The sequence below is a fragment of the Fopius arisanus genome, unplaced genomic scaffold (genome assembly GCF_000806365.1).
Source record: "Fopius arisanus strain USDA-PBARC FA_bdor unplaced genomic scaffold, ASM80636v1 scaffold00066, whole genome shotgun sequence".
Lineage (NCBI taxonomy): Eukaryota > Metazoa > Arthropoda > Insecta > Hymenoptera > Braconidae > Fopius > Fopius arisanus.
The window spans coordinates 109,441-136,503 of record NW_011887805.1 but is presented as its reverse complement, the minus strand read 5'-3'; the positions used below and the strand labels follow the sequence as shown (position 1 = coordinate 136,503).

The following is a 27,063-nucleotide window of genomic DNA, read 5'->3' as shown; positions in this document are numbered from 1 at the left end:
AATAAAGAAGACAACACAGAATGAAGACTTGATGTATTCCGAAAATCCGGGGATTCTACAAAAAAATCCAGAATAAAAATGGGTGAAAAGGTTGAAAAATCAGAATGAGGGCCTCAATCGTCATCGACGTAGTCATCAACAGCTGTGACCTCCTGGTACTGCTGATACTCAGCGATAAGGTCCCCCATGTTGGACTCGGCCTCAGTGAACTCCATCTCATCCATTCCCTCCCCGGTATACCAATGAAGAAAAGCTTTTCTCCTGAACATCGCAGTGAACTGATCATAAATCCGCCTAAAGAGTTCCTGAATAGCCGTAGAGTTTCCGATGAAGGTCGCCGCCATTTTCAACCCCCTCGGTGGTATATCACAAGAAGCTGTTTTGACATTATTAGGAATCCACTCACTAAAATATGGATAATTTTTTTTTTGAGTATTGAGCATCTGCTCGTCGATTTCCTTGACGGACATCCTCCCCCGGAAAATAGCGGCAACAGTCATGTATCTTCCGTGCTTAGGATTGCATGCAGCCATCATGTTCCTGGAGTCGAACATCTGCTGGGTTAATTCAGGAACTGAAAGGGTTCTGTACTGCTGACAGCCGCGTGATGTCAGCGGAGCAAAGCCAGTGATAAAAAAATGAAGACGAGGAAAGGGTACCATATTGACAGCCAATTTCCTGAGGTCAGCATTGAGCTGTCCAGGGAACCTGAGGCAAGTGGTCACCCCCGACATCGTCAGGGATATCAAATGATTGAGATCCCCATATGATGGGGTGGGCAGCTTGAGAGTGCGAAAGCAAATGTCATAAAGTGCCTCATTATCAATGCAATAAGTCTGATCCGTATTCTCAATGAGTTGATAACAGGACAGGGTGGCATTGTAGGGCTCGACAACCGTGTCCGAGACCTTCGGCGATGGCACCACTGAGAACGTTGACATGAGCCTGTCAGGATACTCCTCCCGAATTTTTGATACCAATAGTGTACCCATACCCGAGCCAGTGCCACCACCGAGGGAGTGGGTCAGCTGAAATCCCTGGAGACGATCGCAGTTCTCGGCCTCTCTCCTGACAACTTCGAGAACAGCATCGGTGAGCTCAGCACCCTCGGTGTAGTGGCCCTTGGCCCAGTTGTTACCAGCACCGGATTGTCCAAATACAAAATTATCGGGTCGAAATAGCTCGCCGTATGGTCCTGATCGCACTGAATCCATGGTACCTGGCTCCAGGTCAACGAGAACAGCCCTAGGTACATATTTTCCCTCGTACGCCTCGTTGTAGTACACGTTTATCCTCTCAACTTGCACAGCTGAGTCACCCTGGTACTTGCCAGTGGGATCTACACCGTGCTCGTCAGATATCACCTCCCAAAACTGTTGTTTATGAATTAATCAATAGGTATTGTTTGTTAATGACTCGTACTCAATTGGGATAATTGATGGTTTGGGATACTGACCTTCGCGCCGATCTGATTTCCGCATTGGCCTGCCTGAATGTGTACTATCTCCCGCATTTTGATAACGAATTTTAATCGCAACTGGTGATTAATTGACTTGGCGAATTATTTCAGAACTACTCGATTATTACTGAACGGTGAATTTGTGGGATTTATTGCCGGAAGTTTTTCCCTTGAGTTTCGTTGACGAGAACAAAATGAGAGCGAAAAATATTGGAAATAAATGGCGATCATGTTTACCTTGACAACTACGATTTTAATAGAATGCCTGTTGCTGTGATTAATCAGGGGGCGGGTAATTATTCAGTTGATACGAATAAATAAAACAATAACTGGATGACACAGACAGACTTTAGAAAGGAAGTACATTATAATGAATGGAAAAAAATAAATACAATGCGTTCCTATACTGATATTATAATACAAAGTCATTATATTTCTCAGTTAAAATCATTTTGCTGGCGTTGATTTTATTCGGATATCCTGGGGATCATTTTCTCCCGCGCAGATCAACGAATACTTCGGCGCTGTGGATTCTCTTTTGTCCCTCGGTCTTACCGGGGATTTCGTCAGTGTTTTTAGTGACATTTAAGTTGTCTGTCACTTCTTCGTTGGGGGTGGGCAATAGTCGGCCCATTTGCTCCATGTTCTCAGGGGTTCCTGACTCGGCCAGTGCCGCTTTTCCACTGAATGCTGTTCGACTTCCAGGGCGTCCGTTCACGAGATATCGCAGGGGTAACGACTCTCGTCTTCGGGTTTTTGTCTTTGTGCGTCTGGAAATTTTGATATTCTCAATTTTCATGGACTCTTCATTCACTGGAGAAGCAACTCCTTCTCGCGATAATTATTTCTTTTGAATTTGAATTTTTTATCATGAAAATAACGAAATTTTTTAAATAAGTGAATATTCTGTGAATAGTCTATTCTTTGGGAATTGATAAATATTTTTTGGACTCGATGTTTAGTGATAAAAAGGTATAAAAACTGGTGATAATTACTCTGGAAGAGTGGGACAAGACCAGAGCTTGAAATCAGCCCCAAACATCTCTCCCTCTTCGATAGTCTGTGGCAGATGTATGTTGAGGGTCTCTGGTAAAAAAATAGACGTTAATGCACCAGCAACACTGAGTGTACCCATCACAATCAGTGGTAATACTCTGGAGTAAACAGCTAGGTTGACGATGTATGGGAATGTCAGTAGGCCGATTCCGGCGATGAACGAGGCGATTCCCATGGCCTGGGACCTCAACACCGTTGGCAATAACTCACCAACGAAAACGTAAAAAACAGCAAACGATGCGGCTATACCAAATTTACCGATCATTGCCAGGGAAACAGTTACCCAAACAGCATCTGGAATATTTTGCCCCATCAATTGGTGTCATTGATTGATCAGATTAAATTCTGGGATCGATGGTACCGATTTATCATAAATCAGTGGGAGAGGTGGTGCATTCTTTTGATACTCACCTTCAGGTACAAACATACAGGACACACAAGCAACACCACCCAGCAGCATCGTCAAACACAGGACCCATCTCCTGCCCAATCTGTCCATGGCGTACCAGGTGATGACGTAGGACGGTATCTCCACGATGCCTCCTGCAAAATTCACCCACATCATCAGAACACTCATTCGATCAACGGATTATCCAGAGTGATGCTATTATTATCAGCTGTATGCAAATCGTTTGGTGGAATTTAAAGTGAAATTGCTGGTATGACCTTCAGTCACGCGACAACGCAACTAGGGGACGGGGTAAAATGGTAATTTTTTTCTGGTGCTAAAACGTCATTCAATTACTTGAAATTGTACGAAATTGAAAATTTGGTTTTTTGTACTGGGAATGTTTTTTTTTTCCTGGGAAATTTTCCATTGGATTTATCTGTTTTATATTGTTTGAAGTTCAATTAGAAGAAAAAATAAATGGAATAGCGAGTGGATAGTTTGGATTTGGACGGGATCTCGCAGCTGATGAGCTTCACAAATATTTAGAATGAAACGCAATCAATTGTACAGGACAGCTTTTACGATTGAAAATGCGATTGTATGTGACTGCGAGTGCAGTTGAACGGGAAAATTGTCAACATGGAATTGAATTTACCTATGAAGAAGGCAAGGTAATCGGATACACCGAGGTTCGTTGTGTTGTAGGACAGTCCATTGTACACAACGGCATTTGCCACCCAGTCAAACGCTAGGATGATGAATTTTTTACGAATATTTGGATTTGTTATAATGTCCATTGGAGTTGCTGATGGTGGTGGTGGTCTGTCCTCTGATTCTCCAGTTGCCAGAAGATTTTCAGAGTTTCTGCCATTGCAGGAGACACCCTGTCTCTTCATAATCTCCATCTTGAATGTAAATCACAGGGATATCACGTTGTTATCAGTGATAACTGATTTACTCACCTCCATTTTCCTCAGAAAATTCGTTGGCACGGTCTTGCCATTCACTCTAGCCATGTGCTGCACGATAACTTCAGCCTCGTCTATCCTATTTTTACTTAACAACCATCTGGGACTCTCGGGGATGATCCACCAGTAGCTGAAGAGCAGGATAAAGGGTACGGATGTTGCCAAGGACAGGGTGTACCAATTCCTCAGCAAATATCCCTGCAAGTGTCAATTTTTCAATTTGTATGCACCAGCTCCATGGGCAAAAAAACAATAACAAATTCCGGAACGTAGTAATTAAATAATTAATTGAAACCCCTCGTGAATAATAAATTAATTTCATCCCATTTTCGCCACAATTTTTTTTTAACAATAGTTTCGCATTTGACTAGGGCGGCCATTTGGGATTCCCCGAAATATAGAAATAAAGGCAGAGGATTTTTATTAGTTTTTCACGCATTTATTTATATTTATATGATTTTTATAATTATTATTAATCGTGATCGAGGGGAAATTAAGATGTTAGATTAATTAAATTCTGTTTGGAATCAACTCCAGATTTTAATTTCAAAAATTCATGGCGGGGTTATACTACTTCGATCGCGCAACAATCTATGTACGCAGTAATTTCACACAATTTATCCATTTGTATGCACAGCTGCAGGGGCAATGCGAATACAATGTTCATCAGAATTGACAATTATCGAGAAAACGGTGTGTCAAAGTTAAAAAATTCAATTCTCGTCAACAAAAGTCTCTTGGAACATATAAATTACGCGATTAGCGATTTTAAATTATTCCTCTTGATTACTAATGATGGCTGACGGTTGTTCTGCGCAGAAAATAAATTGCACATGGATGGGAGAAATTCTTCAAAAGAATTCAACATAAAAATTTAAAAATACGCCAGGGGAATTCACGCGGAAAATTTGGCGGATCTCGCGGATCTCGCGGATCTCGCGAATCTCGCGAATCTCAAAATTCATCAATTCTTTATCTTTTTTCGTTCAAATATTCCAAATAAAATAAAAATAAATTAAAATTTCGAATGCTTTTAATTAATTAAATCTCATTACTCACTAGTAGCGCAAGTAGACACATTGCGGTGGCGAAAAACATGCTGATTCCCATTCCAGCGAATGTCCTGTACCTGGGGCCCATCAATTCAAGGGCTAAAAACGAAAATAAATTAGCCAATCCCACCAGCCCAATTAAAAAAACAAACTAAAAATAATCAGTCACCTAATATGAATGGAATCTGATAAATGGCGGGGAAAAATAGGCCATTGATGGTCCTGAGGGCTGTGTAAACAGTGTAATTCGGACTGAAGCTCGTTGCAATCGCGAATATCACCTCCAGGAAGAGAATCGAGAAAAATGCCGTTCGTCTTCCCCATTTATCAGCAATCCATCCAAAAATAATATTACCGAATAGACTTCCTACGTAGAAAAATGTTGTCGATGTGGATGGTAACCAACTGTTGTCACATACGAGGTCTAGCTACGTGGATGGAAAAATTCCATTAAGATATTTTATAATCGAGTGAATAACTCTCACACAACAATCTATTAAAAATATTTCAACCGAATGCTGTAACTGATGGAATTGAAAAAAACATTATTCATTAAATCCTGTATTTTATTAAAAGCCATACAATATTATCGATTGGAATTTATTGGAGTGCATAAATGAATCAAATTACGAAATTATGTGGTAATTATGTGGTAATTATGTGGTAATTATGTGGTAATTATGTGGTAATTATGTGGAAATTATGTACGAATTATGTGGTAATTATGTGGAAATTATTTACAATTAATGGTATATACCCCAAATTTATATTGAAAAATATATTTTCAGTGTATCCCTTTGTAATTTCGTTTTTCCACAGGAATTCAGTGGTGCCGAATTTTCTTGTAATCATCGGGGAATCAGCTGGAATTTTCGCTCTGATTGACTGATGTGCGTTGGACAGGAACCGAGTTTTATTACTGTACATGAAGGCACACCGTACGCACAATCGCAAACGATTTTAATTCTCAATAGGGAGACGATAAAATAATTATTGAATAAATCATGGAGAATTGAACTGATGCCAGATGATCATCGATCTTATTCCTGGGGTCTTAGGAGAAAAATAAAGTGGCGTGCACAGTTTATTGCCACTACCGCTTTGTGTGATGCATGCCAATGTGTCCGGGAATATTGATGGTGATGGTGTTGGTGGCTCCCACAGTGGAGGTGTCCATCACCCTCAGTTGACAGGAGGAGCGTGTGTCCCCCGTTTTACCTCGACATCAGCCTCAGACCCCCTCGACTTTGTAAAAAAAAAAAAACCCCCCCCTTCCATTGCCTGTCCTTCTAGCGTTAAAATTATCAGATATTCTCCGACAGATTTTTTGCAAACCAAGGCGTTTCGCTAAATAACTTTCGCTCCCGAATTACGCAAAAGTTATGCAATTTTTATTTAAGAATTTGCAGTGACAATTGACGCATCTCTTCGCTGTCAGCTGTTTCTCGTTTATAATGGATTATCCTTGTGATTTGCATTGTCGAGTGACACTTGTCGATGAGCATTTGCAATTAGATGGATTCCACTCTTTTATGGAAGCTTTTTCAATTTTCCGACGATTTTGCGGATGGATAAAGTGGCGAACTAATCATCATCGTGATTTTTTACAATTGCACGGAATAATTGAGAAGAAAAAGCGAGAATTCATTGCTCCTCCATTTATTTCAACAGATAAACAATGAATATATTTTCTCAATGTAGAAATAAATAGAAAACGAAATGATTAAATGTAATTTGAAATTACGTGGAAAAATAACTAGGAAAATAATGTTGCTAGAGAGAATTCTTGAAAAATCATCGATAAAATGTTGAGGCTTGAGGTTTCCTGAATGTTTGAATGAAAATCCAGGAAGATACAGTCTGCAAAAGGGAAAGAAGCCAAATGTCTTTTGGCATTGGGACAATGGAGACGGGTAAACGAGCATGTCGAAGACATTTCCATAATCCACGAGAGAAAAATGTACAACACTGGAACAAACTCGTGTCTTTGGCCGATTGCCCATTGAGGAAGAGGTGCAACCTGAAATCCTCTGGGTAAATTCAGACAGTCACGGACAGTTCACTCGTGTGTGGTATTACGACTTAATGCCCAACAAACAACAAGTGCCAAAATACAAACGTGATGTGCACCAGTGCCTGGGGGCTAAATCGTTGAGGTGCAACATAACGGGATGAACTCTATCCGATAAGTAGATAATGACTCTTCACTAATCTCTTCTCTGACGCACTCAGTGTAACTACTTGTAGTGAATACTCTTGAACGGATTAAATCCTCATTTCGTTGGAAATTTGATACTGCTAAGCTGCTATTTCCGTTTCAATTGTCATTTTTATAAAATATCACTTTCATCTTACGGTTAATCACAATCAATTCGAATTTATTCCACGAAAAAAAGGGTGTCAAGGATAATTGTGATTTGTAGGGGGAGGATAAATTGAAAATTTAATAATTTCCAGGAATTTTCAACGTTAACGTGATAATTCAATTCCTCAAGATTCAATTCACCTTTTTCTGATTTTTTTTTTATTTTATGGCAATGAATATTTACGGTAATTCAATAATTATAATTTTTTTCATTCAATCTCAAAAATTTCAGTTTCTTTTTCGATGATTAGGGTACCATATTATTAATTAGGAATTGATAATAATATTACTCCATGAATTATTTATTGTTTATTTTTTATTAATTTCTAATTGACGAAGAAAAATTGATAGGAAATGGGTGAAACCATGGGTGATGTCGTCAGAGGTGTGAAAATAAAATGGCGGGATATCGTCGGACGGAATAAGGAGCTGCACCCCTGATTACCGTCGGATTAAATTCATCGAATTCCCTGGGTAACCCAAATAAATTCCAAGAAACGGAAGTAAAGTAGTTACCGGAAGGTCTAAATCTGTGCATGGTACACGTAACGTAAATACTGGGTACAATCGAGTCAGTGTAACCCCGAGTACTCCATATAGGTATAACAAGGTGCGTACACACATGCATTGCTCGAGTGTTTGATGTGACATATCACATGACCGGATGTGGGGGTAGGTAAATTGGTCGGCAATTGCTGACGCCACTAGAGGCCTCCTGCAGGGAAAATAAAAAATAAAAAAAAAAAACGATAATCCACACCGTCGAGCTGACTCTTTCCCCACACCACCAAGATTCAACCCAAGAAAGATCCAATTAAATTTTCCATTACCTCAAATCCCAGTAATTCAATGAAATCAGTTAAACTCCATTTATCAATTTTCCTGGATAACTGGATGATGCGTTGACGCATCCCCCCAATCTCTCGAAAAAATCAGTGACGAGTAAAACCGTGAGCTGGTGACGATGAAATATCATCTGATCGCGTGCAACTCATCAACTCCACCAATTCCCCTTGATTTTTTTTACACTCATTAATAAAATTTTCCACGAATGTGCGAAGTAAAGCGCCACATCAACCACTTGTCACTAACCAGAGACAAAACGTGTGAAAGGCCAAGGCGATAAACTCCACTGCTGGAATTATTTTAATCACGTGGTGTAAAAATTGTACGAGCGTGTGTACAACGAGTTTAACTCCAGTGTAATGCAATCTAAATGATCAAGCGTCGTTAGACCGAGTTGGTTAATATTCCCATGTGCATTATGCAAATTGTTTACATCAGCATCGAAATTCACCCACGTGCCCCAAAATATTTCCCTCTGACCGGACAATCAGAAAGACAAGGGGATTACAAAGGGGATTACGGAGGAGATTACAGAGGGGATTACAGAGTAGAAAAGACGGGGAAACCCGTATCTGTCACTGAATTGTGTTTGAAATTATTTCCGTTTGACTCAGTGACTCGAAAAAAAAAAATTTAACGAGCCTAGCAATTGACTGAAAAATCGTATCAAGAATCTCGTGTGTGATTCCCCCATCCAAACACTTCACCAACAATCCGACAATCAGACAATCCTGATCTCTTATTTTCCCCAAATCCTTTTCCCGACGCGTTTCCAAATTTTTATCAATGAATTCCTCAGTCGAGGGTTCATTCACAGAATTACCGAAGCTCGGGGGTTCCCTAGATGTTTTTTTTTGAGAGAATAGTTCATGATTAGTGATTGAATGATGACAAAGGGTGAAATAAGAGGGTTTTACCTCTGTAACTAGTGTACTCTCGTAATCTCTCTTATCGTAAATCCATCCATGAAGACACTTGGTTTTTGGCCAGTCAGTGTCGCTCACTGGTGGTGCTGGTAAGCTAGTTAATGAACCCGTGGCATTAACCCCAGTGTGCCTCAGCCAATCCTCGATGATAGCTGTGTAGTTGACGTCGTACATGTAGCACCTGGAGAACTGACGTCTACCATCAGACTTGTACTCGTAGGGTAGAGACAGCTCTTTTCTCGATTGAAGACTCAGGATATTCGTCATGTTCTCCAGCTCTGGTATCCTGCACCAGTGCTCAGGCGAGGCGCTAACGAATACCTGAAGATTTAATTAAGTAATCCATTAAATAAATTCTTGAAAAACCCCCAATTAAACCATCTCCATTAATCCTCTTAAATCCCACCAATTGCAATTAAAAAATCAACGACTTCTTCAGGTTCAGGTAATTATTATCACAGAAATATGTCCGAGTATTCGATTTTTCAGTGGAAAAATAGTTAATAATTCGAGGGAAAAGCGGAGACAATGAATTAGTGGATATAATTATTTGATGGTGATGATTACCTGTGAGAAAGCGAGAAATGCCGCTGGAAGAGTTGCTGGTATGCACAGAAGATAATACATGATATTCTGATATCTTCCCTTCTCACCCACGTGTACCAGCACCTCGTCAAAGTCTATGGAGCTCATTGTTCCCGTGGGAGATAGCAATACTCTCCCGGTTTAGATCCACCGTCAATGACGTACTGTTCGCCTGGTTTATTCACCAGGTCAGACGGCATGTCCGTCCACTCATTCTCACTGATCACCCCTCACTGATTTATCAATTCCCGATAATCTCCAATACTATTGAATAATCCTCCACCAATTCACTTATCCCAACTGACTAAAGCTGGACAAATCGTCAATAACTTTTACATAAGTCTCAACACTTTTAAAAACAGCATCATTGAGTGAATAATTGATAAAAAACATGACGGGTGGAATCGGTATTGTCGTTTTATTCACTGACACTTTTTTATTATTTATTATTTATTTGGATGTTTCACACGAGTTCAGCAATTGCAGAAATTAACCATGAGATAATTACATCACCCTGTCTCCTTGTCCCAGTGGATCATTAATACTTCACTCTTCTTCCCGGTGAATGATAGAGACACGTGAATTATCAAGTTTGTTAACACGAGGATTGTCATAATCACATGGTTACCGGGGTCTTGGGTTGGTGAAATTGTCAGCCGTTGTTACCTGGTGTTGACATCTTCTTTATTGCAGTTATCATTATCATCTTGGACTCTTTAATTCTCGGAAGATGATGTTTAAGTCATTCTGGGTGTCGATGGATCTGGAACACGGAAGCAGAACAGAGGGAGGATCTCAACTGAGGTTCATGTCGTCGCGGGTTTGTGAACAACCCGACATTCTCGTAAGCAACACGTACGCACGCGGACAACTTATCGGTGACGTTCAATCACTCGTTACCGTCTCTGACGTCTTTGGGGTTCTCTCGACGCCAGTGCGTGTGCACTGGCATTTTTTTTTTTTTTTTTTTGGGAGCAGTTGCTGTTTTTGAGGATCAAAGACATTCAATGGGATTTCGTTTTCCTCAGGAAATCACCCATCTGGTGGACTGGAGAATCAGAAGTCCTTCAGATTAATTCAGAGGTTTCTTCAGAAGAAATTGCGCGATTAAATCACTTGTCTATTATTTTTTTATTCGCGTTTTACTCTAGATTTTTCAGCGGTACATGTTTCTGGATTCGATTGGATTATCGAAAATTTGGCTGGCGGTTTTTGGATTTTAATTGGGAATTGATTGGTGTCGTAATTCGATGGTTGAGGGATGGAATTTTTTGTTTAATTTCTCTTTCGATGGAAAAATACGGGAAAGATGAGATGGAGTTGATAAATTTGGGTTTCCTCAAGGTTCATGGGGCAGCTTCCGGTCGGTGGACCGAATACTGAAGGCTCTTCTGGTGTGGCGATCAAAGAAATTGGAATTTCCCGGGTGACGCGTTTAGTCTCCAACCCGTCGTCAACCCTCGTCAGTCAGCAATAGAAGTGTCACATTTAATTCAACGTCACACAGTAATTCTGTCGAACGTGAAAGAATTTTTCCGTCAATATCACGAATAATTCAAATTCCTATCATTATCAGTGCGTAACAACTCCAAATGATTGCAAACAAAGAGACACTCGGATTTCTCGTAGCGTACGTTAACGCCGACGATTTTCCGACGCGTGTCCTGGTGCACACAATTTTTAATCGTCAACAACTCGAGAAGGGCTAGAGAATTTTCCGATTTTCTGAGTCAAAGACTCCGAATTTTTTTGGTGTTCGAATGATTGATTCAGCAGTGAGTGATTAAACGAGTGGATCTCGCGGTTCGCGCAGTTTTTCGCGAATATTTCCCACCCCGAGGGCAGCACTGAAATTTTTGTAATAACCTTTTTTCCAGGTCTCGACTAGATCTCTAAAAAAGGTGATAACAAAAATTTCATTATCTCTGGTAGTTTCGGAGATATTCCCGAAATGCTCGGAGCACTCGCGTCCATTTATCGATTTTTATCACTTCGGGGATTCTGACGGTTATTTATGAATTAATTAATAACTGAAGGATTTTTTCTGATTTATTTATGATAATTATGGAATCAATCGGATTGTGGCCGGAAATAGAGAGATCCGAATAAATATTTCGAAAATAATTCAACGAATAACCGTAATTGCTGAAGCAATTAGTGACAACTGGAGTAATTCAGACACTGATTAGAACCCCTGGGAGCGTGCAATTGTCAATTCCCGATAAGGCGAAACTAAATAAAAATTGCACAACTGATAGGCCAAGGAAAACGTATCGATCTCATTCGCTCGAATGTACACAATGCTTCTTCTCATTCGGGATCTGCGCTACTTGTTCCCCACATCTACGTCACATCGCCCACCCATTCCAACTTTATGTATATAATAAAAACAACGTGTGTACTTTATGTACCGTGTGACCAGCGTGAGAACACTTGCGAAACTAGATGAAAAAAAATAAAAACGCACACACGACAGATGATACGCGACAAATGCGACGCATGACCCGCGACACAATAATTCAAACGTCTTGTCTATTCCATTATTTTTTATAATTTTATAATTTATTATTAAAAAAATGAATGAAATGTCCGACAATAATTTCAGGTGATCTATTGAACAATGAAAAAATTTCTCAATTTTAAATAATTTTGTACTGTCAATTTTCAATTATCAATTCAGCGGATGATTTCGCGTGTTAAAAAATTGGACGACTCCTTGAGTAACAATTTACTTAATTAATTACTGTATAATCAAACCCTATACCTTCGTCATAAAATCCAAGCCCCAAGTGTTGTGTTTACCCGCGGTAAAAAATATCGCACGTAATTCAAGTAACTCTAGACAATTGTCGTCATTACGTCGGGCCTCAGCATTAGGGTTTTAATTTACAATTCGTAATGCCTTACATTGAAATTCATTACAATCATAATCTGGATAATTATGTTGTCTTTAATAAGAGAGATTAATAAAATGGGGAATCACAAGAAATAGAAATGGTGTTTTATAAAAAATTTGAACTGTCAGTCCCCCGAAATCTCCACGTGGATTTAAACAGACAAATAATTTCCTCTGAAGAGATCCTTTCAGGTACCGCCGCAACATTTATTTACTATCCCTTGAATGAATTATATATTCTCATAAACTGGGTAATTATTAACATTGATGAGTAATAAATTGATGAATGACAAAAAAAGAAATGAAATTTTACCAGAACGACGGATTGACAGTCCCAAGACCTCCGCGTGGATTGAAAAAAAAAATAAATAGATTCCTCCGGAGATATCCTCTTGGAGAACACCACAACAATTATTTACTGTTCCATGAAAATCATTGGCCAAGGTATTAACAGGATTGAAATAGAGATTGCGCAGTGATGAGCGGTAAAATCGCGGATACGAAGAGCGGCACTCGGAAGTTCGGTAGTAGCCACGGACACTCTTGAACGAATCAATCGAATCACTGCACCATCCGACATCCGGTCCCCCCGGGTGTGCGTGTACCGACGTCAAATAAAACCGATAAAAATTCGAGAAAAAAAAAAAAGGATAAAACGCCTCATCAACCGGAAAATAAACAATTTTCCGAATTAACCCGTGGAAATGGTTCCCAATACCGAGATCTCAACACCTCCAATCTCCCAATCGATTGATTCCCAATCTATCCAAACGATTTCCCCACAAATTCCTGTGCAATTAAGATTAATTAAGTGATTGGATGCTGAAGCCGGTGGCAACGGTTTAAAGATTTATTTAATTATTCTAAAACTACGGTAATGGGTAAACTACAAACTCTAGACGTAGCATGTAGTTTCCATCGCGAACTCAAACTGAAACAACGTGCAGAGGGGCCCATCTATCCCATCCTCCTATCTATCATTTTGAGGCCTCCCTCCCTCCTCTATATACACAATATTTCACATCTTCTTCTTTGTTTTTTGTCATTTTTTCTCTCACTCACTGGTAAAGTCACTTGGCTTCAAACTCCACCTCCCATTATTCAAACACCAATACACGGATACTAAACATGTCCACTTCCAACACGATTTCCATCTCCTCGCTTTAGCCCTCCGGTCTCTCCTCGCCGCTGTGCCCTCACGAGGTAACTCATCCACTCGACTATTAATATAAAAGGGGTTCCTCCAGCACTCCGTAACCAGTAATTTGTTCGCGGTTCAAGTTTGCCGATTCATTTTTATCAATCAAATTGTTATTTGTTTTTTTTTTCACCTCAATTAATCGTCTCCATGAATTTTTAATTTTTTTAGCAGATTCTCGGATCAGCTGGGGAATTATGGAATTTCATCATTTTTTATTTTCGCAGATCTGTTTTTATGATTTACATGATTTAGAATAATTTCTGGTATCGATTTTTTTTTTAGCCATGATGAGCAGATTTTTATGTCGTAGTATTTGGAGTTTGCGGATTGCTTTCGGCTTTTTATGATAATTTCAAGAATTATTATTGAAGTTCATTTAGAATGTAATTGAGATTTGTTATGCAGCTCTCGTGCGAAGTCTCGAAATTGCAATTACCATGTTGTTTACTAGTTTTACGCGGTCCCCACGCAAGAATTTCCATAACGACATTCTAACTTCTGTTTCAATCGTGTACAGAGGAAGATTTATAGAGTATCATGTCTGGTTCGAGTTACTAGAGTGGAAATTCGTGCTGAAAAATGTTGGAGAGACACGTACCGATAAATTCAATGCAGCAATAGAGATTTGTGATAGAGCATCGAGTCATAACGGAATAATTTAGGTCCAACGACTTTGATTTAGATGAAAGAAAAACTTTCCGCATTTTTATGCCTCGAATTTTTATTCGTCATTTATCGGTATTCCATTCTCGAACACGTGTCAATCGGTTCTCTGTCCCGAATTTTTGGATTTTCCCAATCGTACAAATAGTCAGAGCAAATATTTACGGGTTGTACTATCTTATTTGAATTATTCCCGTGAAAAATAGTCTGAAGAACTTGTCGGTGAACCGCCAGTCTTTGAATTCTCCTCAGTGATGTATCTCCACTCGAAAAACCCCACGCAAATGAATAAATTAATAATAAATAAAATATTGCGATAGTAACTAAGCATTATCTTAAATAATTAATAATTTTTTAACACTAAGAAATCAATCAAATTTCATGAACGCAGAAACCTTTCCTGATGCGCTTGAGTTTTTCCAAAAAATCTCCTAAACGAGCAAAAATTTCAAAATTTTCGCAATAACCTTTTTTGCAGTTCTGAATCAGTTCTACAAAAAATGTTTTTACAAAAAAATCGCTGTCCCCCTTGATTTCGGAGATATTTCCAAAAAATTCAGTCTGTAGTTTTACGATTTTTAATTTTTTTACGGTCGCATCCCTGCGCATATTGCTGCGCATCAGTCGTTATGGGAACCCCAGAGCCAAGATGGCGTCCTCCAGCTGTTATCCACTGCACAGACGAGTGTTCCTATAAAAACTCACGTGAAAATTGTACGAATTATCATGAAACCGAGTGATTAAAATATGGTGAAGGTGCAAAGAGTGTCAGCAATACGTGGAGCGGCGCCTGGAGCTTGGGAAATAGCTTCTGAGGATTCCAGCGTCGAGAGTGATCCCCTGCCCAGAGAAATGGACATAAAAACCTCTGACTTCGACAGACCAGGTATTTCCACATTCCTTCGAAACACCGGACGTATTCCAGAACCCTCCAGGAGTCCAAATTCCCTCCCAAAGGCTGATTTCATAATGAAATGGCTGATGGCCTCAGAAACCGAGACCTCCCAGAATTCATCCTTGACTTCAGTGATCTGTGACAGCCCCCCAGGGTTGAAGAGAGCCCCGAGGTCACCCCTTCGTCAGTTGAATGAATTAAAACGTCCCAGGATGATGGAGGAACCTGGGGATTCCTCACAGAGAGGAATCAACTCCTTGACGAAACAATTAACCTCACCTCGAGCCTCTAAACACCTCAAGGAGAATTTCGAGGGCTCGGACAGTCCTCGGATCTCAGAAAGAATCTCGAGGGTGTCGTCCCCAAGGAATACTCAGGAGAGCATAGAAACGACGACTTCCCTGTCTCCCAGGTCGAAGTTAGCAGCTTGTAGAGCTGTTATTTTCGGCGTTAACCTGAGAGAAAGTTCTCGGACGGAAAAAATTCATGGGGAATCACCTCGGAGGATCAAGGAAAACACTCCACCACTCTTGGAGGAACCACTGGAGGCTTTGATCTCCCAGTGTGACAGTCCTACAGCCGGAATTATCGAGATTGAATCCTCGTCTCCGTCGCACACCTCTGAACCCCCCAGGATTGTCGATGTTCTCTCTATCAATTCGTCACGGAAGTCTAGGGTCATCGATTCCAGCGATGAAAACACTCTGGAGGAAGTTTTGAGTGCGGGCTCTTCGAGCTTCGACAATGACGAGGGTTGCGATAAAACCATGGAGGCACTCATCGAAGACCCTGACGATTTCTCGCAGGTCGATGATCATTTCGGGAAGGGAGTCGAGGGTTTTGCGGTCCACTCTCAGGACTCTGATAGAACGTATTATTCAGGGGCCAAACCAGTGGAGCGACTCATCATCGAGGAGTTGTCTCAGAAAATATCTGAGGCTTCGAGCATTCAAGTCTCGAATGTCAAGTCCAGTATGACCATTAGTGATAATTCAGCTAGTGCAGAGGCTTCTCCATCGTCCAGAAGGAATGATAACGAGATTTATCCCACAATCGGAAATAAAATTGGAAAGAAGAAAAAAGCTAAAAAGTAAATCATAACAAAAATCAATTAATTTGCAATTAATTGGCAATCAATTTAGATATTCATTTAAATATTAATTCTATTTTATTTTTAATTGCAGAGGATCGTTGCTTGAGAAATTTCAGACATTGATCAACGGAAAAATTTCGTTTCTACGTATATGGCGCCATCAAATGGCCCAGGGACATTTCAAAGGGACCTGCAATCAATGTGTGATAATGAGAATAAAAAAATTCTCAACTTCATATGGAAGGCCTTATTTTCAAGGGCCAGTCATCAGGGATTCATTAAATCTTTTGGGGAGAGTGATTAGTTCATCAGACTTGAGTGCTCCAAATATCTCCAGTGAATCACTGAGAAGGACTATTACTGTTTTAACGATTCCAGAAATTGTGGGGCAAGTAACCGTTAAGGACAAGAGTGCTCTAAAATTTTACCTACCTTGGGAGGTAATTGACGCTGAAAAATTAATTATCAGTGTTCTGCATTTTAAATTAATACCCGATGATGACGAGGAATCTCAGGTTGACAGGGAACAATCAGTTAAGGATGTAGTTATTCATGAATTTGATTGCCCTTGTCTGAGGGCTGGGGAACTAGTCCCTTCCTGCCCCGTAAAATTCACAAATTCAAAACCAAATCCAATAGATTTCTTTCTCAAATAATTTATTATACAATTGTTATATTGATATTCTCGTTGAAGAAAAACAGATTTTATATCTTTTATATCCTGATGCAAATGTATTATTTTTTGTTAACAATTACGTATAAAAAATTCTTTGGAAGTCTTCGATGTTAATTCTAAATAAAGTTTGAATAAATTCTATATCTCAACAAAGCCCTTTTTTTTCACAACGAACGGCGATAACCATTTTCTAGGAATTGTTATTTACTATTGCTAATCCACAGTTATCGATACAATAAATAAAAGGGAAAGAATTTTATCGCTGAAAAATTGCAATCGATTTACAACAAGTTTTGCTCTCTTTTATCAATCCATTGCTGCAAGAAAAATGATAAAAAAATGACAGGTGGAGGTCAGTCTCAGCTGTAGATAAAACAAACTTCTGCATACCCTACGCGATCAGCTGATCTCCTGTCAGTGGGTGATACACAATAGTGTATTGTCTCGTCACAGCAATTTCCAAAATATCTCCAATAACCCCGAGAAAATCAATCATCAATTTATTACAAGATCTCCGGTAAGTCCTGGGCACAACTCGTTAAAAAATCCCCACAAAAATTCCTTCATCCCTCCTGTCCCTACAAAATCGAAGCTAACCTCCAACTGCAGTTCCACCCCATAATTACGACTCTGATTTAATAAATCATGGAAAAATCGTAGGATCATTGATATATTCTTAAAAAATCCCCAGACACGATGTCCATCGCTCAAGATCGTCCGGAGCTCTACGAGGAGGTGAAACTCTACAAAAATGCTAGGGAAAGGGAGAAGCACGATAATCAAGCTGATTTGTATGCAGTCGTAAACACCCTTCAGCATTTGGAGAAGGCTTACATAAGAGACTGCGTTACTCCGAAAGAATACACAGCTGCTTGCAGTAAATTGTTGGTTCAATACCGAGCAGCTTTCAAACAGGTAATAAAAATATCATTAGAGTTCGAACCTTGAGGAAACTAGTGTCAAAAAAAAAATTCTCGAGGAGACGATCACGTAATTTTTCAGTGATTCAATTGATTAATAGGTTCAGAGCGATCAATTCCCCACGATCGACGCCTTCGCCAGGGCTTTTCGCCTGGATTGTCCAGCAGCTTTGGAGCGAATCAAAGAGGACAGGCCAATAACGATAAAAGATGACAAAGGCAACACATCGAAATGCATCGCTGACATTGTCTCATTATTTATCACTCTCATGGATAGACTTCGTCTTGATATAAAGGCCATGGATGAACTCCATCCGGATCTACGTGATCTCCAGGATACCATGAATCGTCTCAGCATCCTACCGAGTGATTTCGATGGCAAAACGAGGGTATCAGACTGGCTCCAAACTCTCAATAACATGTCAGCGTCTGATGAATTGTCCGAAACCCAAGTGCGACAACTGCTTTTCGATCTGGAGACGTCCTACAATGCATTCAACAAAGTACTCCACAATTCATAGTTCGTTAAATATTATGTACAATTGTCCCATGTCAAATATTATGTCACAATATTTTTTTTATATTATCAAATGATGCGCATTAATGTGAATTTGAAGAGGAATTATTAAATGCATTCGTAGCAGCTGAACATTAATTGTATAATTATGTTATTAAAAATCCTCCTACCACTCTCTCATTGTCAGTCTCATTTTGAAATTCTTTGGATAACGAAATAAATTAACAGCTCAGTGTTTCCAGAATGAAATATTCCCGGAAGGATAAACCAAAAATGAGAATTACTGTCGGCATTTATTAATCCTGAGAAAGTTTTCATCGAAACAAGAAGTTTCCTTTTCCCTCCACTCTCCACAAATAATTACAGACTTACGAATCCGAAAACCTTAAAAACAAACTCACAATGCACTGTAATTACCCCTGTGGGATGTAAAAAAAAAATCATAAACAAGACACTTGAGGATCGTTAAAAACCTCCCAATGAATAATTCTCCAAAGTGCTTTTATCGCTGTAGCTTTTATAGCTGTGATTAAAAGTTTTAGCGTGTTTGGCTCAGGTGGCGCGTGAATTCGATACATCGGGATGCTGTTGGAGTTTACCCTACCCCCTGGCAAGTGGGTGGATTGAGGCACCGGTGGAGAGGATGATGTACCCAAAAGAGACTGAGTGAGACAGAATTGCGCTTGCCGGTTAATTTGCGTCGGGGCTTTCCTTTGATGTTTTGGAAGCTGGTGGAGGGGTCCAATGGACTTTCGGAGAATCGCATTTACTCGGCACTCGTCTATGCAAATCGCAGGTGGTGGGATGTATTCCAGGAGAAAATGAACTCGATGTCCTTGTTCTATCCTTTAGTTTTCCTCCTGTTGGACCTGCAATTTTTTGAATTTGCAATACCGGGAATTCCTGGGAGAAGCGAACAATTCTGAGTCAGGTTACTACCCACGAAAATACAATAACGGCTTTCAAACTATTGACTAAAGTAAATTAAAGCCGACTGAACCAACATCATAAGATGGGAAGCAACTTGAGGCAATTGATGTCCTCATTGCTTGTTAACGGTTCCAGTTTCGTTCTTATTGCTTTGGAAAACTTTCGAGATTCTTTAGTGATTGCATCGATTTCGATATGATATTCTATATATGTCACTGATTTATACAAATCATTATTATTATTCATCTTATCGGAAAATAGAGAGACGGAAATTTTTTTAGAGGAAATTGGTGGCTTTGATTATTGTGGTTTTACACTGGATGCAATTTCTCAAATGGAGCGGCTTTTCTGGTCGTATTTCAGTCGAATGTAGATTCACTCGAATCAACCTTTATTTTCAAATCTACTTTGAATAAAATCATGGGAATGTTTGATTCGATCTGATTGAATTCACAAAGCTATCGGCCCTTTGTAATGGCACACTGTCGGGTATTGGCTGTACGGATATCACATTCGAGAGTTTATCTTCCACCTCTTTTAGCTGCACCGTTCGCTTCAGTTTGAACAGACATTTGACTATTTTAGAAGGGTTTTACAGGAGTCCTCCAACTTGGTACGATACTTGTTTCCGAGTTCTCATGCAAATATTGTTTTTTTATTTTCCCTACAGTTTATAGCACCGCGATCTCTCAAATTGATGGGATCGAGTAAATCGAAATACCTAGCCATTCGTTTGGCAGCTTCCCAAAAATATTTTCTTTTCTTCTTTTTTAAATTTATTATTGCAATTCATGATTACGATCATTGGGATCTCTGTACAACGTAATGATTACGCAATCACTGAGTGATTTTTAGTTCTTGACAGACAATAAACTGAACTTGTGGAAATACCTCGGGATTCAGGTACTCGTTGTTCTCTCTGGTGCTTAAAAATCATATCGCACGTTGGAAAGCGGTACGTGATGTGAATTGACGAGTAAAAAGGGATCTCCAAGCCGGAATGAAAATGGAATGAACGTAAATACTACAGGTATTTTGTGCGTGAGAGGAAGTCAAGCTTTTTGTCGAGTCACTCACTATTTTTATTGACTCAGTCTTTCCCCGACCGGCAGGGGGTGGTCACCGGCAATGGATATCAGGAGCTGAAGAAATCCTGAGGTGAATTCATCCCGGTGTAATTTTTTTACCCTCAATATTAAAACGATGGAATATTTACTTGTTCTCGAGAATTGGAGCTGAAGAACCCGGGAGGTACATCAGTGATGCATCACGCTGGGTGAATGATTGTTGTAGCCATTAACAACCCTTGCCGTTGGGTTAATTCACGATTCTAGGATTAATGCAGTACACAGTAGGCTAGATCCTGGTGAATCCTGGGGGACTCATTCGAGTGTGGAAGCAAGTGCACCGGAGTGAGCCGCTGGCCATTGCTGAAACTCTCGCACTCCGGGTCCGACCGAACCCGGTATGTTTCCCTTGGGAAAACAAACCGGAAGTATCGCTGAGGCAACCCCAATCCACTAGGTTCTATCGAGTGCATTGTAATATCGTTGGGGATAAATTAAACTTTGATTCAGCTGTGATTTCCACCGGCCTTTCCCCCGGAAAAATCAAATACTAGTGAAATACTGGAAAAAAGTTTCTCCGGGCAGTTCACTGCATTGAAATATTATAAATTATTGTTTTAAATTTGTTTATCCTGAATTAAAAATATTTTTACTCTATATTTTTTTGATCATTGGTTATTACTCATTTATTAATGATTTGATAACGATAATTCAGTAATTGAATTTATTTGAATAATTATTTTTGGAGTTGGTTGAATAATAATTGTTTATTGCAATTTTTGAGGACATGAATGGGAATTTGCATATAAAAATTGGGATTTCAGGTTTGAATATTTTTTTTTCGCAAGGCGAATTGATGAGCTTTTCACTGGTTTCCACAGTCTCGAATCTCTTCCAGAGGATAAAATTGGAAAAAATATTTTCTGCACGTTCTGGCATTTCAATTTATCCAGCGCCGAAATCGATTTTGTAATTCTCATTCACCCCCTCCCATCGTGAAATTGAAATGGATCGTGCCAGGCATTCATCGTAAAAATTGTTTTTTTTTTCTCTTCACTCCAGCATAAATGTAGATATAACGTTCATTCCACTGATTCATATAATCTCACTTCTGCCTTTGAAATGCTCTCGTGGGCATTCGTATCTGTGTCACTCAACCGTAGTTCTGATTCTTTCTCATTCCTTTTTTCTACTCCAGCACAGCATCAGTCGTGGTGAATTGGGAATCCAGGACTACTGTCTCAGTGGCAATATAAAATTCGTCGGCGATTGGAGGAATTTACGAGGACGAAGCAAATCCATCCACTCAATCTCTAGCTGCTTTTACTGTTCGTTCTCGTCTTGGTAAATCACTTCTTCAGGATCGAGGGGATTTAATATACCGTTTATATCACGCAGTTGACAATCAGGGTGATGTAGAGCGAAAAGAAATCTTGAGATCATAAAATGTCCATCGCAGATCGACTCGAGAGATTAATTCGAATGACTGAGTTCGAGCTTTTCAAATGAAATTCAATAGAATTCATCAACATTGTTGATTGCTTATTGCAAATATAGAAAATAATTATCCAAATTATCCAAATATATTAAATAATTATTAAAATAATCCGTCTCCACGATGAGTTAAATATATTTATGTATTCTGTGTTATCAATTAAATAAAAAATATGAAAATTTGTTAAAATAAAAATAACGAGAATCTGCATTTCCTAATCAAACTTATTCTTGCACTTTCGTTATATCAAGTTACATAAAACTCGTTAAAATTCTTTGGGTCCGTCTGTTCTGGCGTCCGCACAATGCGGTGGCAAGAGAATGGGGTTGAAACCCTAGGGGTTGGACGCATCCCTCTATTTTTTTTTCTCCCGTTGTGATCTTGTTTTCTAGAAATTGTCTATCCGACTTTATATGATAAACAAAAGTCATTTCCAGTTTCTTGGAGTTCCAGCATTCACTCCTCGTTATTCTCGCTTTCAAGATCAGTCTTCCATTAGCCGTCCGAATTTCGCGAGGCGATGTAATGCGCTTTGTCGTTTTTCTCTCCAGTTGACACTTTGTTTATTTTTTTTTTTTTCATCGTGATATTAAACAGTGGGTACAATTGCATGTCAGTGTCGAGGGAAATAAACTTGAGTCACGACGATCCATCACTCACCCCTTTGAATGCCACTCGACTATTGGGATGTATTTTTTTTTCTCCAGAGAAAACATTTGCTTATGCGACGGAGTGGGTTGAGCTTCTTCTACCCTACGAATGTTTTTTTTATTGTTGGGTACCAGGGAAAATTGGCAGAACGAAATTAACCGGGAAAAATATTTTACTTTTCGAAAAATTTATTGAAGTCTTGATTTTCTTTCTCGTTTTTCAACCAGAAACGCTGGATTTAATAATAATGGATTAAATTTGCAAAATCCATGATTTGATATATTCGTTGGTGAAATATAAATAATTAAAGAACAATATCGAATAATGTAAAAATCACAGGGATTTTGATATTTATTATTTTTGATGGAAACGAGACTTCTCATATTCGTCGAGAGCATTTTCCATTATTATTCCGTCACGAGTGGAAAAAGAAATTCCCCAAAAAGCGCAAGAAAAATTTCAATTGTTCCGTCTGCAGAGAACAGTTGTGTCGCCATAGAAACGTGGAAAACAAAGTGAAAAGTACTCTCGAAATGAATTCACCTAAAGCACGTGAAACAATATCTGTACAATTTACCCGAAAGAAAAGAGAGCAGCGAGATTATTGATATCGAGTGGAAAAAATAAAGAAAAAAAAAATCTATCCCATCCACGTTTGTGTATTTTAATGCCTATAATTGAACTTCAATTCGAAACTACGATGAAATGTGGTGGGAATGCACGGTGTGATGCAATTATGCTGTGGTCTGGTAATTACAGTCCGGTTTCACGTTTACGTGTAGGTGACCCCCACAAAGCCGTAGACCAGAGGTTGACCTCAGTATTTTGGAATTCAAATTGTCACTGGATTTTCCATAAATTCGTAAAACCCAGAAGTTGAGAGTTACGGGGACGAAATACTCCGCTCGCTGTGCGGTTTGAGAATTGTTCGAGAGAGCATGAAATCAAAGACAATACATTTGTTACACATTCGTGATTTATGACGATGAATCTGTCATCCAGTCGTTACAATCAAAACGTGAAGTAACGTAATGAGTAATTATGTTTAGCGAATCAATTTAACCATCACGCAGTGGGTTCCGGAACTGTTGGGGATTATTTCGATTCGTCCAAGGTCTTCAGCAGGAAAAAGTAGGAGATAGTCGTCTGAAGAATCTAGGTGAAAACAATGCAAAAACACAATTGACTGCATTTTTTTTTATCAAACTCACTCATTAAAGCCCGGACTTCCCCGGATCTAGTGACTTTAGTAATTCGTACAATCAAATGATCACACAATAATCTAGGGGATTTTGGAGATCCAAGCGGGAAATAAATCACTAGATCACGATAAGTTTGGGCTTTCGGGAATTGGATTTATTGACGACAAATTAAAAAACGGTAGATTAATTTAATTTAATCCACGGTTTTCCATGAATAGACAAAAAGAAAATTAAAAATAAGAAGATATCGTTAATAAATCCATAATAATGAAAGGATTGGCTCACCATAACGAACATCTCCACGGATACGACAAAAAATTTGCAGGCAGTGAGCTTGAGTGGTTTTTGACTGAGCATAATGATGACAGAAGTCATCACACTTTTCTTGGAAAACCAATCAACTTGATAGATAGCCTCGCGATACTCGTCGCTCTGTGATGATGCCAAGTGATTCATATCGCATTCCACAGTAATTATTCGAATAAATATCTTGTCACCTGTGCAATTAGACAGGATCCCGACCAGCTGTAGATGTAAGTCTGCGTAATTTTCGGGATGAGATGGGATACGATGAGGATCCATCGTGCTATCGTGATCTCCCTTGCATTCTGAAAATATTATTCCAGATAAATTAGTCAATGAAATTAAATGAGGTAAAAGATAGTTGATGCCAGGATTCATGCGAACGAGGAGATAACGTCACCTGAAACAATTGGAATATCAGGGCACACTGGACAATAGCAGTGGTTCCAATCATCCACAGGATGATAGGACCGAATATATCCTGGAGGGAGTTGCGACATCCAAGAAGAACTTCGTACTGTTGCACACATTCTTTCACGACAACTTCAATCCTCTTCTGGTCATCCAGGTGTGTCAGTTTGTATGTCATCATCCGGAGCTGTCCGATCATGAGGAATATGTAATAAGCGAATAGTGCATCGATGCCGCAGGTAACGCTGAAAATTGTTATCGATGCGAATGTTTCGATGGTGTAGTGGATTCGGTATATCAGCACGTTTGGAATATCCCAGGGATAAACTCCAGGGTAGATCAGTTGATACGTCATGGTCTCCGTGTTTCGCTTCTGGAGGATAATATTCCAAATTGGGGTGACAGTGTAAACCGCCATCATCACGAAAACAGTGGGAATTAGGATCCAGCATAATGCACGAACAGTGCTGATTCCCTTGAGCAAGAGATTAGTCAGTCTCTTATCGCCTAGAGCTGCTCTGAACGACTGCTCCAGGATCTGGTGGAGGTCTCGGGCACGCTCTCGATGGATCAGCATTGTACTCATCTTTAATATTAAAATGGTGAAAGGCAATGGGTAGAATAGGACTTTTGGTAAATGTTTATTGATCATTATTTCCTGGAGTAATCCTTTACCTTGAGCATTACTGTGATGAGACTGGTTCCGATGCCCATTCCCTTCACCACGAGTGGCACCTGTGTGATGTGATGAAAGACGTAATTGAGTGTTGCAAAAATAGCCACAGAAACGGCGAAAATGTACAGAAAGGGGAGGAAACGGTAGAAAAAATTGGAATGCCCCAGAGGCCATAGACCCACTATATGGAGAAGTGCTCTGGTTGCTTCACGATATGTCGAGTACACGGACAATTTTGTATTGTCTGTCATGGTTCTACGCAAATTGCACACTAAGGACGCGCCGGCAATTTTTCTTTTTCCAACACAAAATGAGAAATTGCTTCCGGAAAATTGTGAAATCTGAATCACAGGTGGGTCTGATGATATATCGGCGAGATGGTGAACTCGCACGTTCATAATTTATAGAAGTATAGCTCCAGAGGTAGGTAAATCAGTTGGTGCGAAGGTTTTGCCAGTGGTTTTCGTCTCTTGTGGTTTTTCAGGTGGTGAGAGAAAAAGTCTCACTGAATTTATCTTCATTTTGGTATTGCACTGCTTTTGTTATCTCATGTGAAATTTATTTTGCATTAAATTTTCGTTATTTTTATTGAAAAAATAGTCAACAGCTCAAGTGGAGTGAATTGTTGCAATTTTTTTCTTTTAAAATTGTAAGTTGATTCTCGTTTCTATAGCGTAATATTCAGGGATTGAAATCCCTTGGTATTGGGTGCAGCCCCACCCGAGAAAATAAATACCCGTGTCAACATAACTGAACAGTAATGCACACTGAGCGGAATAAATTCCGCATGAAGGGCTTTCATGATATTTCACTAGTAGAATCCATAAGCAAACTTTTAGAGCATAAACCCTCGCCATCAATGGAAATCACATCAAAAACTCCAAATCCACTCCATCGGGAATTTGTCCCAATATATTACCACCGAGTATTAAATTTCAAGACAATGTCAATAGAACTGCCGAATAAATAATATGCCAAATTCAAGAGTAACCGATGTACCTATCCAGCAAACATTTTGTCATATTCCCCCACGAGACGCCCAGAAAAATTCAAACTTTTGCCTCTTCAGTTCAACGACTTCGTTTCTTGACTTAACGATTTCAGTTTCGCCGAGTGTTTTTTATTCTTATCATTTTTTTACGATTACCTTCACCTGAAAAAAAGAGATTCCCGATATGAATTCCAGTCATTCTGCAACTCCCAGGGATTATTAAATTTGTTTCCAAGTACTTTATGCTTTTTAACTCGCTCGGGTACAGAAAAAATATCCGATGGCCCTCGAACATCTGTAACGAGAATTATTTATCAATACTCATTCTGATTGAATGAGAGAAGAAGTTTGCGTAGGGTTGGATTGGTGGATTAAAATTAAGATGTATTTGCAGGTAAATGCATTTGCGATAATTAAAAGGTATGAGACAATGGGGAATAAATGTGGGGCTCAGTGCTTTACACATGCCTTTGAAGGGTTGCATTTTATCGCTCGTTTTTCAGGGTTTTATGTTTATGGATAACCGCGGAAGATGGTTGGCTGCCCTCGGAGGGCTTGCTATTCCCAGGTTTTACACGTTTGATATGAATTTCAGATTTTTTTTTCACATTTTAGAGCTTTGAAAGCCCTCGCACTTCGTAAAATCCACGTGTTATCCCGTCCACAGTCCTCTCTATATTCTAAACACCTGCTTTTTCATCGTAATTTTGAAATTATGGTGAAACTGTACCCTTGAAAATGATGTATTGTTTTTTAGATATTATTCTCCATTTTAATATCCTCTACAGGATAATATATGAAAAAAAAAACAATTCTGCTGCCAAGTGG

The 27,063-nt window shown here is 39.3% G+C and overlaps 5 protein-coding genes across 8 annotated transcripts; 1 reads left to right on the top strand and 4 right to left on the bottom strand.

Moving 5' to 3' along the window:
• Positions 1-32: 32 nt before the first annotated feature.
• LOC105269227 (tubulin beta chain) lies at positions 33-1,686 on the bottom strand. Its single transcript, XM_011309306.1, has 2 exons — positions 1,457-1,686; positions 33-1,373 (listed from the first exon to the last, which is right to left on the bottom strand). Exons 1-2 carry the CDS (start codon positions 1,511-1,513, stop codon positions 114-116), a joined length of 1,317 nt encoding a protein of 438 aa, XP_011307608.1. The 5' UTR covers positions 1,514-1,686; the 3' UTR covers positions 33-113.
• Positions 1,687-1,785: 99 nt separating this feature from the next.
• On the bottom strand, positions 1,786-13,479 carry LOC105269226 (organic cation transporter 1). 4 transcript variants are annotated; one of them, XM_011309302.1, is made up of 10 exons: positions 12,858-13,479; positions 9,631-10,411; positions 9,055-9,384; positions 5,096-5,354; positions 4,934-5,025; positions 3,869-4,072; positions 3,562-3,811; positions 2,927-3,058; positions 2,455-2,809; positions 1,786-2,229 (listed from the first exon to the last, which is right to left on the bottom strand). In XM_011309302.1, the coding sequence occupies exons 2-10, from the start codon at positions 9,754-9,756 to the stop codon at positions 1,947-1,949; spliced, it is 2,031 nt and encodes a 676-aa protein (XP_011307604.1). In that variant the 5' UTR covers positions 9,757-10,411; positions 12,858-13,479; the 3' UTR covers positions 1,786-1,946. The 4 variants fall into 4 exon arrangements, with proteins under 4 accessions (XP_011307604.1, XP_011307607.1, XP_011307606.1 ...); XM_011309305.1 differs by lacking the exon at positions 12,858-13,479 and adding an exon at positions 11,515-12,012; XM_011309304.1 differs by lacking the exon at positions 12,858-13,479 and adding an exon at positions 10,508-11,483.
• Positions 13,480-15,031: 1,552 nt separating this feature from the next.
• On the top strand, positions 15,032-18,647 carry Vps28 (vacuolar protein sorting 28). Its single transcript, XM_011309437.1, has 4 exons — positions 15,032-16,393; positions 16,488-17,050; positions 17,764-17,987; positions 18,094-18,647. Exons 1-4 carry the CDS (start codon positions 15,156-15,158, stop codon positions 18,511-18,513), a joined length of 2,445 nt encoding a protein of 814 aa, XP_011307739.1. The 5' UTR covers positions 15,032-15,155; the 3' UTR covers positions 18,514-18,647.
• Positions 18,648-23,687: 5,040 nt separating this feature from the next.
• On the bottom strand, positions 23,688-24,600 carry LOC105269224 (uncharacterized). The gene is made up of 3 exons (XM_011309299.1): positions 24,558-24,600; positions 24,140-24,462; positions 23,688-23,807 (listed from the first exon to the last, which is right to left on the bottom strand). Exons 2-3 carry the CDS (start codon positions 24,434-24,436, stop codon positions 23,748-23,750), a joined length of 357 nt encoding a protein of 118 aa, XP_011307601.1. The 5' UTR covers positions 24,437-24,462; positions 24,558-24,600; the 3' UTR covers positions 23,688-23,747.
• A 7-nt stretch (positions 24,601-24,607) lies between these two features.
• Positions 24,608-25,495, bottom strand: LOC105269301 (uncharacterized). The gene is made up of 3 exons (XM_011309436.1): positions 25,244-25,495; positions 24,682-25,154; positions 24,608-24,638 (listed from the first exon to the last, which is right to left on the bottom strand). Exons 1-3 carry the CDS (start codon positions 25,493-25,495, stop codon positions 24,608-24,610), a joined length of 756 nt encoding a protein of 251 aa, XP_011307738.1.
• Between the last annotated feature and the right edge of the window lie 1,568 nt (positions 25,496-27,063).

Excerpts from the sequence above, each read along its gene's own strand:
- LOC105269227 (XM_011309306.1), bottom strand. The coding sequence starts at position 1,513 with ATGCGGGAGATAGTACACATTCAGGCAGGCCAATGCGGAAATCAGATC. Across the intron at positions 1,374-1,456 it reads GAAATCAGATCGGCGCGAAG|TTTTGGGAGGTGATATCTGA; the intron begins GTCAGTATCCCA and ends CATAAACAACAG.
- LOC105269226 (XM_011309302.1), bottom strand. The coding sequence starts at position 9,756 with ATGAGCTCCATAGACTTTGACGAGGTGCTGGTACACGTGGGTGAGAAG. Across the intron at positions 9,385-9,630 it reads CATTTCTCGCTTTCTCACAG|GTATTCGTTAGCGCCTCGCC; the intron begins GTAATCATCACC and ends TTAAATCTTCAG. Across the intron at positions 3,812-3,868 it reads ATTTTCTGAGGAAAATGGAG|ATGGAGATTATGAAGAGACA; the intron begins GTGAGTAAATCA and ends TTTACATTCAAG.
- Vps28 (XM_011309437.1), top strand. The coding sequence starts at position 15,156 with ATGGTGAAGGTGCAAAGAGTGTCAGCAATACGTGGAGCGGCGCCTGGA. Across the intron at positions 17,051-17,763 it reads AATAGATTTCTTTCTCAAAT|ACACGATGTCCATCGCTCAA; the intron begins AATTTATTATAC and ends AAAAATCCCCAG. Across the intron at positions 17,988-18,093 it reads ACCGAGCAGCTTTCAAACAG|GTTCAGAGCGATCAATTCCC; the intron begins GTAATAAAAATA and ends ATTGATTAATAG.
- LOC105269224 (XM_011309299.1), bottom strand. The coding sequence starts at position 24,436 with ATGGATCCTCATCGTATCCCATCTCATCCCGAAAATTACGCAGACTTA. Across the intron at positions 23,808-24,139 it reads CCGTGGAGATGTTCGTTATG|ATTCTTCAGACGACTATCTC; the intron begins GTGAGCCAATCC and ends GTTTTCACCTAG.
- LOC105269301 (XM_011309436.1), bottom strand. The coding sequence starts at position 25,495 with ATGACAGACAATACAAAATTGTCCGTGTACTCGACATATCGTGAAGCA. Across the intron at positions 25,155-25,243 it reads TCATCACAGTAATGCTCAAG|ATGAGTACAATGCTGATCCA; the intron begins GTAAAGGATTAC and ends TTAATATTAAAG. Across the intron at positions 24,639-24,681 it reads GTTGTCGTGAAAGAATGTGT|GATATATTCGGTCCTATCAT; the intron begins GCAACAGTACGA and ends AACTCCCTCCAG.